Source organism: Leucoraja erinacea, chromosome 2 (assembly GCF_028641065.1).
Source record: "Leucoraja erinacea ecotype New England chromosome 2, Leri_hhj_1, whole genome shotgun sequence".
Taxonomy (NCBI): Eukaryota; Metazoa; Chordata; class Chondrichthyes; order Rajiformes; family Rajidae; genus Leucoraja; species Leucoraja erinaceus.
In genome coordinates, this window is record NC_073378.1 from 133475369 (window position 1) to 133492730 (window position 17362).

The window sequence follows — 17362 nt, forward strand, 5'->3', positions numbered from 1 at the left end:
GATAATAATCTGTCTTCCTGATTTTGCCACCAAAGTGGATAACCTCACACGTATCCACATTAAACTGCATTTGCCCACTCACCCAACCTGTCCAAGTCACCCTGCATTCTCATAGCATCCTCCTCACAGTTCACACTGCCACCCAGCTTTGCGTCATCTGCAAATTTGCTAATGTTACTTGTAATCCCTTCATCTAAATCATTAATAAGAGAGTAAGAAGATTTTGGTGCAACCATGTAAAGCATTATTTAAGCCACAGCTGGAGTAGTGTGCACAACTCTTCATGTTATAGGAAGGATGTGCTGCATTTCTAATGATATGCAGAGAAGATTATTCTGCCGTGATTGAATGGAGGAATAGATTTGATGGAGGGGGGGGGGCTTTCTGAAGCACTAGCATGTTGTTGTGGGCCAAAGGGTCTGGCTTCCATTGTGGACCGAATGGATTCTTGGACTGTGGCAGTTCAGTCACTGAGACCACTCACACGCACGCACTCAATCACTCACTGACTCGCAAACACACACACACACACACACACACACACACACACACACACACACACACACACACACACACACACACACACACACACACACACACACACACACACACACACACACACACACACACACACACACACACACACACACACACACACACACACACACACACACACACACACACACACACACACACACACACACACAGGTTTTTTTAAACACTCATAACTTTTTTATTTTTCATCGATGGGAAAAATCCTCGAGGCCTGCTCAGTGGAGGAGCTATATGAGTAAGATGCCCAAACATCACAGCGATATATGGTAGCGTCTTTTCTAAAATCAATATACAGCGCAGACAAGAAGTGGTCAAGATGAGACTTTTAATTATATAGTTGTCATAGTTTTTGTAAAGCATTTTGTTTTTGGGAATGGTTCAGAAGCAAATAGGACTGAAATAAATAAAAAATGAGTGAAGATCTGCAATTTTTGATTGTGTTATATTATTGTTTAGAAATCTGCTTATTGATAATTCGGGTGAGCATTTGGGGTGATTGATCAAAGCTGATGGTCCTTTGACCAGTGTATCAGTATTCCAATAAAAGAGGTGCATGTCACACTAACAATAGAGGAGATAAGTATTGTTAATGTTTCAGATCAATAAACCTTCATTAAAGTTTCAGCATTTGCAATTATTTTTTATTTTCAAATAATATTTCAATGAAAGTTGATGTTTGCCGCATTGCCATTCTCATCTCCAGAAAAGCATTTGGGATTATCATGCCTTAGCATTTAGAATAACTTTCTTATGTTTTATTGTTAGGTCGGCCAGGGGGACCATAATGACCAGAATGTGAGTAGGAAAATAAGTAATGTTTGACATGATATGTACAAGTAATTAAGTCTGTGTTCAAGCTACCGTACAATAGCTTTTGAAAGGTTTTCTGTGGTATAGGGTTGTGATGCTTTGGTTATAGAGTGATGATAATCTGATATGGGGTGGCCAGTGTGAGGCCCACCATAAATTGGAGGAGCAGCACATCATATTTCGCTTGGGCAGTTTACACCCCAGCGGTATGAACATTGACTTCTCCAATTTCAGGTAGTCCCTGCTTTCTCCTCCGCTTCCCAGCTCTCCCTCTGCCCACTGTCTCCGCCTCGTCCTTTCTTCTTCCCACCCACCACCCTGACACCAGTCTGAAGAAGGGTCACGACCCGAAACGTTGCATATTTCCTTCGCTCCATAGTTGTTGCCTCACCCGCTGAGTTTCTCCAGCATTTTTGTCTACCTTTGATTTTCCAGCATCTGCAGTTCCTTCTTAAACATGGTATAGGGCAGTGATGCTTTGCAGAGTTGTTAAATGAGGATTCAGTGTCCCGAATCATCAGGCTTTTGAGCCCCCTATCTCAGCACCGAACTACAATCGATTTTGCATAAGATTGTATAAGATTGCACTCTGTAATATGGCTTGCACTATTCTGATCTGGTTGAATGAATGAATAAGTTCATAAGTACAACTTTCCTGTTGTAGGAAAGATGTGGTCAAGCTGGAAAGAGTGCAGCGAAGATTTATGAGGATGTTGCCGGGAATTGAGGCCTGAGCTATAGGGAGAGGTTGGCAGGCTAGAACCTTTGGAGTTTAGGGGGATGAGGGGTGATCTTAGAGAGGTGATCTTATGAAGGGAATACTAAGAGTAGATGCACAGTCTTTTACCCAGAGTAGGGGAATCGATAACCAGAAGACATAGGTTTAAGGCGAGAGGGGAAGGATTTATGGGAATTTGAGGGGCAACTTTTTCATGCAGGGTGGGTGTATGGAATAAGCTACCAGAGGAGGTAGTTGCCAGTGGATAGTTGAGGTGGGTATATGAAATGAGCTGCAGATGAGGTCGTTGAGGCAGATATTTTACCAACATTTAAAATACTTGGACAAGTACATGGACATAGAAACATAGAAAATAGGTGCAGGAGTAGGCCATTCGGCCCTTCGAGCCATGTTTTGTATCAGCAGCAAATTTTGAAATGATGACTTTTATCTCATCCAGGTCAATAATGTGGATCAATGAATGAATGAATAAGTTTATTGACCAAGTATTCATATACAAGGAATTTGCCTTGGTGCTCCGCACACAAACATAGAAACATAAAAATTAGGTGTAGGAGTAGGCCATTCGGCCCTTCGAGCCTGCACCGCCATTCAATATGATCATGGCTGATCATCCAAGTCAGTATCCCATACCTGCCTTCTCTCCATACCCCCTGATCCCCTTAGCCACATCTAAATCCCTCTTAAATATAGCCAATGAACTGGCCTCAACTACCCTCTGTGGCAGATAGTTCCAGAGATTCACCACTCTCTGTGTGAAAAAAGTTCTTCTCATCTCGGTTTTAAAGGATTTCCCCCTTATCCTTAAGCTGTGACCCCTTGTCCTGGACTTCCCCAACATCGGGAACAATCTTCCTGCATTTAGCCTGTCCAACCCCTTAAGAATTTTGTAAGTTTCTATAAGATCCCCTCTCAATCTCCTAAATTCTAGAGAGTATAAACCGTCTATCCAGTCTTTTTTCATAAGACAGTCCTGACATCCCAGGAATCAGTCTGGTGAACCGTCTCTGCACTCCCTCTATGGCAATAATGTCCTTCCTCAGATTTGGAGACCAACACTGTACGCAATACTCCAGGTGTGGTCTCACCAAGACCCTGTAAAACTGCAGTAGAACCTCCCTATTCCTATACTCAAATCATTTTGCAATGAAAGCTAACATACCATTCGCTTTCTTTACTGCCTGCTGCACCTGCATGCCTACTTTCAATGACTGGTGTACCATGACACCCAGGTCTCGCTGCATCTCCCCCTTTCCCAATCGGCCACCATCACAAGTGGCAACATGACATACAGTGACAGATTAATGACACATAAAACATTAATAATAAAACATTATCATTTAAACATGTGAATTAAATAAAATACCAGAGCAAAACAAGTTTAGTTATTGAGTAGAGCTACTAGTCGTGGAAAAAAAGCTGTTTTTATGTCTGGCTGTGGCAGCTTTGACAGTCCGGAGTCGCCTTCCAGAGGGAAGTACAAAGAACATTGATCACTAAGAATGCCAGCACTTACCATCTTCCATTCGCATGCACAATCATTTGCCACCACCCTCTGCTGTTTGCTACTGAGCCAGTTTTGCATCCATTGTATCAATGATCCTCTCTTTTACTTTGCAGAGAAAGCTCTCATGTGGCATCTTTTCAAGAACCACACTGTACACCACATTTGACAGCATTAGCCACATTCAAAAATTCTATCAAACATAATTGAGTTCCAGCCCACAACGTTGCCAGTCCATTCCCTCCTCAAATGCTCCCTGACCCACTGCGTTCCTCCGGCACTCGGTGTTTTGCACAGGATTTATCCTCAACAGGTAGACAAAAGTCCTGGAGAAACTCAGCGGGTGCAGCAGCATCTATGGAGCGAAGGAAATAGGCAACGTTTCGGGCCGAAACAAGTCTGTCTGTGCTGGTTTGCCTTAATTAACCCAGATGACTATTAATCCTGTCCCAATTTTTTTCCAGTACCAAGGCTAATCGGTCTGGCCTGTACTTGCTGGCTTTTCCTTACTCCTTTTATTGGAAAATGAACTAACATTTGCCACTTTCAAGCACATCACAATTCAAAAGAGCATTGCCGATTATGGTTAGTGCCCTCAATATTTTCTCCTGTATTTCCCGTTGCAGTTGAAAAAAGAGAATGGAAGAGAAAGGCCGTAGTGTTCAGTCATCGAGGTAAGATTAGGGTGGTGGAGGTTATTTCAAGAAATGAATACTTGTCAGAAAATAATTGTTCCTGATGGTTTTCCAGCAGTGTAGGTCTTCATGCTTTTGTACCCTTTGCCTGATTACAGCAGCAAATAAAGGGTGATGTGATGGTGGGGACCCTTAATAGATGCCGCTTTAGGTGCTCTTGATGGTGGCGAGGGACATGCTGAGTCTATCACTCTCTGCAGCTTCTTGCATTCCTGTGCATTAGAATTCCCGTATCAGGTCATGATGCAACCAGCGAGCATAGTTTCTACGGTAGTCAGCAGAAGGGTCTCGACGCGAAACGTCACCCATTCCTTCTCTCCAGAGATGCTACCTGTCCCACTGACTTACTCCAGCATTTTGTGCCTCATTTCTACGGTACATGTGCAGAAATGTGTTAGAATACTTAGAGACTGAGTCACAGAGTGATACAGTGTGGAAATAGGCTCTTCAGCCCAAATTGACCAAGATGCTCCATCTACATTAGTCACACCTGCCTGTGTTGGGCCCATATGCCTCTAAACCTATCCTATCCATACATAGAGGGCACCTGTCTAAATGTATCTTAATTCTTGCAATAGTATCTGTCTCAACTACCTCCACTGGAAGCTTGTTCAATACACCAACCACCCTTTGGGTAAAAAAGTTACCTCTCAGGTTCCTATTAAATCGTTTCCCCTCACCTTAAAACCTATCTCTCCAGGTTCCCGATTCCCCTCTTCTGGGCAAAAGTCTGTGCATTTACTAAATTTATTCCTCTTATGATTTTCTACACCACTGTAAGATCTTCCCTCATCCTCCTGCACTCCAAGGAATAAAGTCCTAGCCTGCCCAACCTCTCCCTATAGCTCAGAGTCCTGGCAGCATCCGCATCAATCTTCTTTGCACCCTTTCCAGCTTACCAACATCGTTCCTATAACATGGTGCCCAAAACCAATAACCGTTGCCTCACTACATCTTATATACAATGCATTGAGAAAGTATTCAGACCCCTTCACTTTTTGTTACGTTACAGCCTTATTCTAAAATGGATTAAATTCATTTTTTTATCAGCAATCTACACACAATAGCCCACAATAAAAAAGTGAAAACAGGTGTTTAGAAATTTTTGCAAAATAATTAAAAATAAATAACTGAAATATCACATTTACATAAGTATTCAGACCCTTTACTCAGTACTTTATTAAGGCACCTTTGGCAGTGATTACAACCTCAAGTCTCGCAAGTCTACAAGCTTGGCACACCTGTATTTGGGCAATATATCCCATTCTTCTCTGCAGTTCCTCTCAAGCTCTCTCAGGTTGGATGGGGAGCATCGATGCACAGCTATTTTCAGGTCCCTCCAGAGATGTTCGATCGGGTTCAAGTCCGGGCTCTGGCCGGGCCACTTACGGACATTCACAGACTTGTCACAAAGCCACTCCTGCGTTGTCTAGGACGTGAGCTTTAGGTCGTTGTCCTGTTGGAAGGTGAGCCTCCACCCCAGTCCGAGGTCCTGAACTCTCTGGAGCAGGTTTTCATCAAGGATCTCTCTATACTTTGCTCTGTTCATCTTTACCTCGATCCTGACTGGTCTCCCAGTTCCTACCGCTGAAAAACATCCCTACAGCATGATGCTGCTACCACCATGCTTCACCGTAGATATGCTATTGGCCAGGTGATGAGCGGTGCCTGGTTTCCTCCAAACGTGACACTTGGCATTCAGGCCAAAGAGTTCAATCTTGGTTTCATCAGGCCAGGGAATCTTGTTTAGGTGCCTTTTGGCAAACTCCAAGCGGGCTGTCATGTGCCTTTTACTGAGGAGTGGCTTCTGTCTGGCCACTCTACAATAAAGGCCTGATTGGTGGAATGCTGCAGATATAGTTGTCCTTCTGGAATTTTGTCCCATCTCCACAGAGGAACTCTGGAGCTCTGTCAGAGTGACGATCGGGTTCTTGGTCACCTCCCTGAATATGTTAGTAAGTCTCTATCCTAAGGTCCTTCTCCCCCGATTGCTTAGTTTGGCCAGGCTCTATGAAGAGTCCTGGTGGTTTCAAAGTTCTATTCATGAATGACGGAGGCCACTGTGCTCTTCGGGACCTGCAATGCTCCAAAAAATGTTTTATACCCTTTCCCAGATCTGTGTCTCAACACAATCCTGTCTCGGAGGTCTACAGACAATTCTTTTGTCTTCATGGCTTGTTTTATGCTCTGACATTCACTGTCAACTGTGGGACCTTATATAGACAGGTGTGTGCCTTTCCAAACCATGTCCAATCAATTTAATTTACCACTGGAGGACTCCCATCAAGTTGTAGAAACATCTCAAGGATAATCAATGGAAACACGATGCACCAAAGCTCAATTTTGAGTCGCAGCAAAGGCTCTGAATACTTACGTAAATCAGTTATTTATTTTTAGTTATTTTGCAATAATTACTAAACACCTGTTTTCGCTTTTATATTATGAGGTATTGTGCGTAGATTGATGATTAAAAAAAATGACTAACCAATTTTAGAATAAGGCTGTAAGGTAACAAAATGTGGAAAAAGTGAAGGGGTCTGAATACTTTCTCAATGCACTGTAACTGCAACATAACCTCCCCAACATCTGTACTCAATATTCTAGGTATACTCAGGGTCTGAAGAAGGGTTTCGGCCCGAAACGTTGCCCATTTCCTTCGCTCCATAGATGCTGCTGCACCCGCTGAGTTTCTCCAGCACTTTTGTCTACCTTCGATTTTCCAGCATCTGCAGTTCTTCCTTAAACATAATTTACTCAATATTCTGACTGATGAAGGCCAATGTGCTGAAAGGCCTTTTGACCACCCTATCTACCTGTGACGCCACTTTCAAGGAATTATGTAGCTGCACTCCTAGATCCCTCTGCTCCACATGTCGAAGAGTCCTACCATTCTGATCCTGGCCTTGACAGACCTCCTAAAATGAAAACCTCACATTTCTCTATATTAAGCCATCACTCAGTCCACCTGCCCAACCAACCAATTTTTCAGATCAGTCTTCACTATCTACTTCACCACCCACTTCAGTATCATCTGCAAACGTACTAATCATGCCTTGTTGATATAGTGACATAGAAAATAGGTGCAGGAGTAGGCCATTCGGCCTGCACCGCCATTCAATATGATCATGGCTGATCATCCAACTCAGTATCCTGTACCTGCCTTCTCTCCATACCCCCTGATCCCTTTAGCCACAAAGGCCACATCTAACTACCTCTTAAATATAGCCAATGAACTGGCCTCAACTACCTTCTGTGGCAGAGAATTCCAGAGATTCACCACTCTCTGTGTGAAATTTGTTTTTCTCATCTCGGTCCTAAAGGATTTCCCCCCTTATCCTTAAACTGTGACCCCTTGTCCTGGACTTCCCCAACATCGGGAACAATCTTCCTGCATCTAGCCTGTCCAACCCCTTAGAATTTTGTAAGTTTCTATAAGATCCCCCCCCCCCCCCCCCCCTTCAATCTTCTAAATTCTAGCGAGTACAAGCCAAGTCTATCCAGTCTTTCTTCATATGAAAGTCCTGACATCCCAGGAATCGGTCTGGTGAAACTTCTCTGTACTCCCTCTATGGCAAGAATGTCTTTCCTCAGATTTGGAGACCAAATACTCCAGGTGTGGTCTCACCAATACCCTGTACAACTGCAGTAGAACCTCCCTGCTCCTATACTCAAATCCTTTTGCTATGATTGCTAACATACCATTCATGGTCTCAGACTTGCCATTTCTCAAGTCAGTAGCAGTGTTCTCAGATATATCTGATCAAACCTCTGAGATTTATCGAGCCTAATGTCCAGCACCTCTTTTCCAGTAATGCAGACTATCCCCAAAACATCCTCATTCACTTTCCTGAGTTCCCTAGTCTTTATATATCTTTCTCCATGGTAGAAATAAAATATAAATATTCATTGAGGACCTCACACATCTCCTGCGGCTCCACTCATAGGTGTGCTATTTGGTCTTTGAGGGCCCTATTCGCTTTTTCTGTGAGTATATTTAGAATGTTTCTTTAGTTCTCCTTCATCTTCTCTGCCAAAGCTATCTCATGCCCTCTTATTATCTCCTGATTTCTTTCTTTGGTACTTTCATTTCACTGCACATCTCGTATGTGTATGTGACGAATAAACTTGACTTGACTTGCCCGCATACCCAATACTCCTCCATGGATTCACTTTATCCAAGATGCCTACACCTGACCCATGCTTCCTTTTTGTGCTTGGTGCTTCGAACTCTTTCAAGCACTTCCCTCTGAAAGGCAACTCTGGACTGTCAAAGCCATCATAAAAACACTTTTTTTCCACGAGCAGTAGCCCTACTCAATAACCAAAAGTCTGTAGCCTCCTTTTGCTCTGGTAATTTAATTAATTCACATGTTTAAACTATAATGTTTTATTCTTAACTGTTTACTGGATGTTGTGTTGTTACTTGCGAGTGAGCAGAGCACCAAGGCAAATTCCTTGTATGTGTACATATTTGGCCAATAGACTTATTCATTCTTCTTCTTCTTTCGTGACAACTTGTTCTATTTGATCTTCCATTTGTGCATATCGAGTTGATTGCATTAGTCGAAACAGGGCGGACCACGTGAAGGTTGCAATCTTCCACCCCGACATTAATTCATTCATTTTTATTGTCCTTCACCTTTGAGACACCTTCATCAAAAGTTCAAGAAAATGGGTACCAAACACATTCTGAAAGGGTCAACACAATGGCACAGCAGTAGAGTTGCTGCCTCACAACGTCAGTGTCCCGGGTGCAGTCATGCCTACACAGAGTTTGTACGTTCTCTCTGTGTGTTTAATCCGGGTGCTCTGGTTTCCTACCACATTCCAAAGATGTGCAGGTTTGTAGGTTAATTGGTTTCTGTAAATTTCCCCAGTGTGCAGGATAGAACTCGTGCACAGTGGATCAATGGACAGCGGGGACTCGGTGAGCCGAAGGACCCGTTTCCACACTGTGTTTCTGAACTAAATTAAATGGCTAAAGCAAAAATTAAAGAGTAAAGTAAAATTAAAGATCTTCAGCAATAGAAGAGTAAATTAATAACTTATTTCAGGTTCCTGTTTCCTCACCAAAATCATCCACTCTTGCTGGTGATGATATGCTGTGACAAGAATGGAAAGTTATCTTAATTAAAATATTAATTGATACCAGAAAGGAAGATTTCTAAATTGAAGTGAAATTGTGTATTTTAAGAGCGTGGAGCAAATATTTTAAGAATGTAGAGCAAATCACCATTGAGGCTTGTCTTCCACCACTGAGTGCCGTAGGTATATAGATAATAACAACCACAAAAACAGACTATCTACATCTTCACGTAAAGGCACACAGCAAATATAATAGATTTAATTTAATAAGATGGCCAACTGGCAAAATATTCCAACATTTTTATGTTTGAATACAGCAGAGTGATACACATATAATTTTACATATATAGTTGTTGTGTGTGTTTCTAAAACTTAAAGCTATTAAACAAAAATGAAACCATGAAGCTAATTTTAAATCTGTCCCATCTTACAGTGGGTTATGGGGCTATGTGACCATTCCCAGCCAGCCACTTTGATTTGCCTGGGTTCAGCATTGAGAAGACCTCCTCTACCACTGTAGCAGCCAGACCGAACTGCATTATTACATTCTGATGAGCGAGACAACAGAGCTGATGACAGTGGGAATCCTGGACTCAAGAAACAAATAAAACACGTTGCAAAAGTCAAACGCTCTTCTTGTCATTACCCTGGGATGCTCAGGGCCTTTTTTTGATTTATTCCTATCCCATACTAACAAATTACCAGTAGATGCCCTCAACCACACTTTGTTCGTAACTATTTTAAAACATAAAAAAAGAACAGCACAGAAACAGGGCCTTTGGTCCACAATGTCGGTGCTGAACATGATATCGCTCAACTACTTTCCGGTGTCTGCACATGAAGCATATCCCTCCATTATCTGCATAGTCATGTATCTGTCAATTACTACTATTGTATTAGCTTCTATCGCCATCCTAGCAGCACATTCCAGGCATCTACCATCCTCTGTGCATCTCCTTTGAACTTTAACTATTTATTTGTCTATTAACCTGTCTATTCTACATCTGCTCTACTTTTAATTCCTGGCTTTTCCATGGCAACGCATGGAATTAATCTTTAGTGTCCACTGAAAACACAGATAAATTTCTAACATGTAACAATATTAGGACAGTTATAGTTTTGATGCCCATGATGTGACTGGGATTATGGTCTATCTACAAAGAATGCAGAATTCCAACACAGCTTCAGGAAAAGTTTATAACCAAGACCCAACAAGACTGACAAGAATTGAAGCCACAAACAGATGCGATTTTGGATTCAGTTTTGGAACATTAAATTGTGGTATTTTATGGTAGTCACCACTATTCCGTTAGATTGAGCGGAGTTATGAAAGAAGATAACGGTGAAATAGAGGTAAAGCACTGAAAATACAGTAGGTAACCAATGTTACTCATCCAAATGCAATTGAACAAAAATACACTGGAAAAAATGAAGGGAAATCAGGTTCAGAGCAATCCAGAAGCATTTAAAATGGAGATTCAAAAGGTTTAAGTTAAACATGCCCACAAAAAAAACAGGTGGGATTGCCACATCTAGAACATGATTAAGGTTCACTCAGGACAGGATAATACAAAAAAAAACAACTCATGCTGAACAGCAAGTTTGTACAAGAGGCACACCTAGAAGAGTTTAAAAACTGTAGGGCGAAATTCAAATGTAATCGCAGAAAATAAAGGGAGGTCTGACATCAACGTAGCTGGTGAGGACACGAGGAACCATATTCTTACTCTGATTGGGGCGGGAATGAACAAGCAGAAATGCAGGAAGTGAGATTGATATGGTAGAGAGCTCTACCAACTGTGGAAGGGAAACCTTGGTTAACGCATGACAAAGACATTTGGGAATAGGGTGATTTCACGAAAGGTCATTGGAGCGTAGATCCGCACCCACGTGACTGAAAATTTGAAGTGGAGTACATGCTATACATCCGGTACATGTTAGTGAATGGGAAAACACGCACTTTCACACCCGTTAAAAACATCGAAAACAGCCAGTTTTTGAGCAGCAATTTACTGTTCCAGTTGGGGTGACCGTGAGGCACAGCTACCTAAATTTACAGTCCAAAAAAAAGATAGAAACTAAGGTAAATTCAAGAGGGAGCTGAAGGTGCAAATCCAGCGGAAATGACCAGCGGACATTTGCCGTGGAGATTTAAAGATCCAAAATATCGGGAATTATCGCGTTTGCTCGCTGCATTTTTATCAAAAGTAAGGCATTATTGACTTTTTTATCTTTATTCATTTGTTATATGAAAAGTTTTAAAAGTGAAAAATCCCTCAGTAAAATTGCAAAATCTCCCATGGTTCTCAGGTGGGTTTTAACATGCAAAATGAAAACGCTTCTGAAGCTACATTTACCATTTAAATAATCGTAAACTATCAATGCGTTTTGAAATGAAACAGGCTTTTTTTTCGGGAGTGACAGAGGGTGGAAGGTCAGCTTTAAAGTGCAACAGAAATACAAGACTTCCATTCAACACACAGTGGGAAGAGGTGCATGAGCTTGGAAGTCAGACGACTCTCCACATCAGATTTACATAGTTGGAGGTGAGAAGGTGCGTGTTAGAAACATAGAAACTAGGTGCAGGAGTAGGCCATTCGGCCCTTCGAGCCTGCACCGCCATTCAATATGATCATGGCTGATCATCCAACTCAGTATCCTGTACCTGCCTTCTCTCCATACCTCCTGATCCCTTTAGCCACAAGGGCCACATCTAACTCCCTTGAGTGAAGATGATGGCTACTTGTCAGGCAGACAGCCCCTTCTTTCTCCCATCTTTTCCAGGAATGACAACAGGATTCCCCGTGCCGAATGCCCTTCCATTGGGGTGATATCGCCTCATTGTATTTCTTAAGAGCTGACAAATTGGCCACTCCTGGTGGCCATTCCATTGCCTTGCATGTTGCAGAATGCAATATAGAATGTTACCGGCCCACTGAACAGGAGGTAGTGGGAAAGGTGGGCAAGTGGAGGCAAAGACTGCACACCCATGAGTCAACGGAGGGGCACTTCATAGGAAACAGGGAAGGGGTTATTTGCCACAACGGTTGGGGTTCACTATGTCATAGACGCATTCAGCACAAAAACAGGCCCTTCCGCGCAACTTGCCCATGTCAACCTAGATGTCCACCTATACTTGTCCCACCTGCCCTTATTTGGCCCATATCCCTCTAAACCTTTCCTATCTTATCATCAGGTCAATTCCCAATAACAAACATCAACCAAAAATAACTTTGGTTGAGGATAAAACTGAACATGATAACTTTCAAGTTTGATTACAGATTAGCATGTGCCAGTTTTATTGACTTTACAATGTGTGGTTGTGATTTGTTTGCTCTGTCTGCCACTTGTTATCTTGCACTATAGTTTCTACCAAATGAACAGTGGTTTCCCATCTTTCCTTGACATGTCCGCCAAGCAATTAAGTAGCACCATGAGGTCAAGCACCAAATTGTGTGGAGCGTTCTCATGAATGATTTTCTGCAGATACTGTACATCATTGTAGGTGGTTAATAAAGTCGGGCACAGAGGCTTCTCCTTCAGGAATCCAAAGGTGTTGACAATATCCTCTGCAAATCTGGCGTGCTTTTGGATGCTATAGCCAAAGTTTCCCAGGTTCTGTATTAGTTCTCGGTAGCGATGGTTCATTGCATCCTGCTCCGCAGGATGTTTACACTTCTAAAGAGGAAACACTCCAATCAGACTACAATTTATCACACGCAAGCTTTCGCTCAAAAATCTGCCTTCACTATACACATGCCTTCTACACACTAAGGTTCCTTACCCCAAAAGAAAACAATATGATAGCATTGAAGGTGGTCCAAAGGCTATTCGCCAGGCTAGCTCCTGGGAGGAGAAGGTTGTCGTGCAAGACAGTGTTGGTATATGGATAGGAAGGGTTTGTAGGGATATGGGCAAATGGGATTAGCCCAGAATGCCAATTGAGTTGGCGTAGACAGGCCCAAACTGAAGGGGCCCGTTTCAGTACTGTACAGCCCTATGAATTTCTTTCAGTTTAGATGAATGAGAGGTGACTTCATGCGGACAGGATAGGTTGAGACACAAGAACTGTAGATGCTGGAATCTGGAGCACAAAGTGCTGGGGGTACTCAATGTGTCAGGCAGCATCTGTGGACAGAATAGACAATGTCACAGATTGGGACTCTTCAGACTCTTTAGGGTATATGTTGAGATACTTTCACCAATGGAAGAGTTTCAAATAGGAGACAGCAGCAAAATAAGGGGCCAGTTACTTAAAAGTGAGGTGTTCTCTCAGAGAGCAGTGCATTTCTGGAATTCCGTGCCATGCAGGGTGGTGGAGGCTGGAACATTAGATATATTTAAATGGCAACAATAATATTGAAAAGATCAAGGTTTATATCCCTCCGATCGCAGCATACCCATGTGTCTAACTAAAAGCCTCAAACACCACTATTGTATCTGCCTCCACCACCACCCCTTGCAGTGTGTACAAGGCATCCACCACTCTGTAAAAAAAAACATCCCGCACATCTCCTTTAAACTTTCCTCCTCACCTTAAAGCTATGTTATCTCGTATTTAACATTTCTACACAGGGAAAATGGTTCTGACTGTCTATCCTGCCACAATGGTCGTACTCTTGGGTTGAAGCTATCCAAGCAGAATATAAGGTGCTGTTCTTCCAGTTTGCATGTGGTCTCACTCTGGCAATGGGGAAGGCCCAGGAAAGAAAGCCCAGTATGGGAATGGGAAAAAGGCTTAAATTGGTTAGCAACCGGGAGATGCAGCAGGCTTGAGCAGACCGAGCGCTGGTGCTTAGCGAAACAGTCACTGAGCCTAAGCTTGATCTCACCGATATACGGGAACACCAGATGAAGTCAGGATGGCTACTCCGGGATTGACCTAGATGATCCCCTGCACAGATTCCTACTTTTGTGCTCAATTCCATGGTGTATGTGTCAACAAGCTGAGTCGTGTAATGTGTAATAGTGTTGGGTCATCATACATGTGGCCTGAGCACTTGTTTAAGTTGTGGTAGTTCGGCAATTAACTGTCCAGCCTGAGAATCATAGAGCTATAGAGAAAGGAAAAAAAGCCCTTTGGCCCACCTAACCCATGCCAACCAAGTTGGTGTTTTGGGCTTCACCCATTTGGCCCATTTCCTCTACATTTGGCCCATGGTCCTCTAAACCATTCCTATTCATATATCTGTCCAAATGTATTTAAAATTTGTTATTTGTATCTGTTTCCTCCTTGTATATGTTCCTCTGGCAGCTTATTCCTGACACAGACTATGCTCCGAGTGAAAAAATTGCCCCTGAGATCCCTCTCAATTCTTTCCACTCTCACCTTAATCCTAGAGTGATAGGTTTTAATCCTCTACCCTGGTAAAAGGACTGCGAACGTTCACTTTATCCATGGTCGTCATGATTTTGTAACTCCTCTACCTCTTACTCTCCAAAGAGAAAACTCCCAGCCTTTGTGGCATCTTTGCATAATTCTGCTTTTGTTGGAGATTAGTTGAACACTGTCCCTTTCAGACTCCGTCCCTGAGGATGGAGAGATGCAACGTATTAAACGTACAGACCTGAGTGATCTGGGAGATGTTCAGCACTCTGTATCCATACATCCGGATTCCTGTGTGGAAGACATACAACAGGATCCTACGATCTAGCTGGAAGGCAATTTCTCCAATAACTCGTAGTGAGGTGTCGTCTTCTGAAAAATAAATGTCACATTTCAGTTGACCTCCGGGAACTGACCTCTTCCAGGGTACTGATAACCCGCTGCTCTGGTTAAGGATATCTTTCAAGTTGATGTCAGCTTTGCAAACCACACTCACTATCACCAACACATTTGATGCAGGAGCCACACACCAAGCGAGAAGGGCCAGCCTGCCTGAGTTCCTCAGCTCCACTTGATTCCATTCGACTATGCACCCTGCTATATGAAGAGCAAATTGATTGATTGAAAACAGCATGGAAACAGGTCTTTCGGACCACCAAGTCCACGCCAGCCATCGATCACCTGTTCACACTAGTTCTATGTTATGCCATTTAAGCATCCACTGCCTGGGCAATTTACAAAGGGCAATTAATCTACAAATCCACACACCTTTGGGATGTGGGAGGAAACCGGAGCACCCAGAAGAAACTCATTTTGTTGCAGAAAGAACATGCAAACTCCACGCAGACAGCACTAGAGGTCAGTATTGAAACCTGGTTTTTGGTAACTAAAGTCATTAAGCCATACAGGATAGAAACAAGTCCCTTCAACCCAGCAGATCTATGCCAACCAAGTTACCCACTCAGTTCCATTTGTCTGTGTTTGCCACATATCCCTATTCATGTCCTGGTCTAAATGTCAGAGTCATCGAGTGATACCATGTGGAAACAGGCCCTTCGGCCCAACTTGCCCACACAGGCCAACATGTCCCAGCTACCCTCGTCTCACCTGCCTGCGCTTGGTCCATATCCCTCCAAACCAGTCCTATCCATGTACCTGTCGAACTGTTTCTTAAACGTTGGGATAGTCCCAGCCTCAACTACCTCCTCTGGAAGCTTATCATTTAAACATTGTAATTGTAGCCACCCTACAGCTTCCTCTGGTAGCTCGTTCCACATACTCATCACCTTCTTCCCCCTGAGGTCCGATTTAAATCTCTCCCCTCTCACCTTACACCTACTATGCCCTCTTGTTTTTGACTTCCCCACCAGGGGTAAAAGACTGTGACCATTTATCTTATCAATGGCCCTGTAATTGTATACAACTCTCTATAAGGTCACCTCTCAGCCTCCTAAACTCCAGGGAAAAAAGTCCAGCCCATCCACGCTTATAGCCCAAAGCCCAGTTTCTTCTGCACCCTTTCCAGTTTACATGCTTAGCTCGGTGGCCAGAACACTGCACACCAAGTGAAATAATAGTGTATATACCTATCCTAATACTGGAAGTTTTCATAATACTAGAAACCGACAACAGTTTCCTCCTCTCTACTCCACCGCTACCAGTGCTAAAGCAAAGGCAAGTGAGATTAGTGGCAGACACTCACCCCCTCTGCCTCCCTTATCCACCTTGATGACCATGCCTCAGACAGGATGGTGGTTGTCAGGAATCCTTGTTATAAACCACAAGGGCAGCACAGTGGAGCAGCGGTAGAGTTGCTGCCTTATTGCGCTTGAGACTCGGGTTCCATCCTGACTAGGGGTGCTGTCTGTACAGAGTATGTACGTTCTGTTCTCCACATGACCTGCGTGGGGAGCTTTTCCCCGCGAGCTCCGGTTTCCTCCTACACTCCAAAGACGTAGATTAATTGGCTTGGTAAAATTGTAAATTGGCTCTAGTGTATGTAGGATAGTGTTAGTGTGCGGGGATCGCTGGTCGCTGCTGACTCGGTGGGCCGAAGGGTCTGTTTCCGCGCTGTATCACTAAACTAAACAAAGGTTAAAAACAAGTGGATGTGTGCTAACTGCACGATGGCAACCAACCACACAAAGGGGAGTGGGGGGGGGCAGTCGCTCAACCCAATACACGCAGAGCAACAAAATAGCAAGACGTATTAATGATGTTTCCTCAGGAAAACCTTCCCGGCTTTTTGATGAATCACAAAAAAACCTGGCAAAAGCTGCAAGAATGCTCAAGAACATAGTCGCCCCCTTCTCCCCGCTCCCGTTCTCAGACGATACAGAAGCTTGAAAGCCTTCACCACCAGACTCAGGATGCTGCTATTCAGCTTCTGAATGGTACTGCTATACGTTAGGGTACTGTTCACTTCACCTCTACCCCATTGTTGGACTTTATCTCTGGAGCTGATGCACTACAATGATGAGAACTATATTCTGCACTCTATCTTTCCTTTTACTTTACCTATTGTCCTTGAGTTTAACTTGATTGGATTTGTCTACAGTATCAAATCTGATTGGATAGCATGCAAAACAAAACCTTTCACAATACCTCAGTTGACATAACAATAATAAACCTAAACATTGAAGTCAGGC

General features: G+C 43.1%; 2 protein-coding genes across 11 annotated transcripts in view; one reads left to right on the forward strand and one right to left on the reverse strand.

Annotated features, from left to right (window-relative positions):
- The window catches only part of LOC129715905 (uncharacterized), a 101629-nt gene extending 91506 nt beyond the window's left edge, over positions 1 to 10123 (forward strand). Inside the window, exons 19-21 of one of the 2 annotated variants that reach the window (XR_008726567.1) lie at positions 1321 to 1350; positions 4235 to 4282; positions 9822 to 10123. Coding sequence is in view for 1 of the 2 variants with exons in the window: in XM_055665798.1 (XP_055521773.1) it covers positions 1321 to 1340 (20 nt within the window). In the remaining variant the exon portion in view is untranslated. The remainder of the gene's footprint in view (positions 1 to 1320; positions 1351 to 4234; positions 4283 to 9821) is intronic. The other variant, XM_055665798.1, reaches the window with a different exon arrangement.
- A 114-nt stretch (positions 10124 to 10237) lies between these two features.
- Positions 10238 to 17362, reverse strand: part of LOC129715847 (uncharacterized) — a 93865-nt gene continuing 86740 nt past the window's right edge. For all 9 annotated transcript variants that reach the window (XM_055665787.1, XM_055665767.1, XM_055665761.1 and 6 more), the window contains 2 exons: positions 14956 to 15086; positions 10238 to 13066 (listed from right to left, as the gene is read on the reverse strand). In XM_055665787.1, coding sequence (XP_055521762.1) covers positions 12758 to 13066; positions 14956 to 15086 — 440 coding nt within the window. In that variant the 3' untranslated portion in view covers positions 10238 to 12757. The remainder of the gene's footprint in view (positions 13067 to 14955; positions 15087 to 17362) is intronic.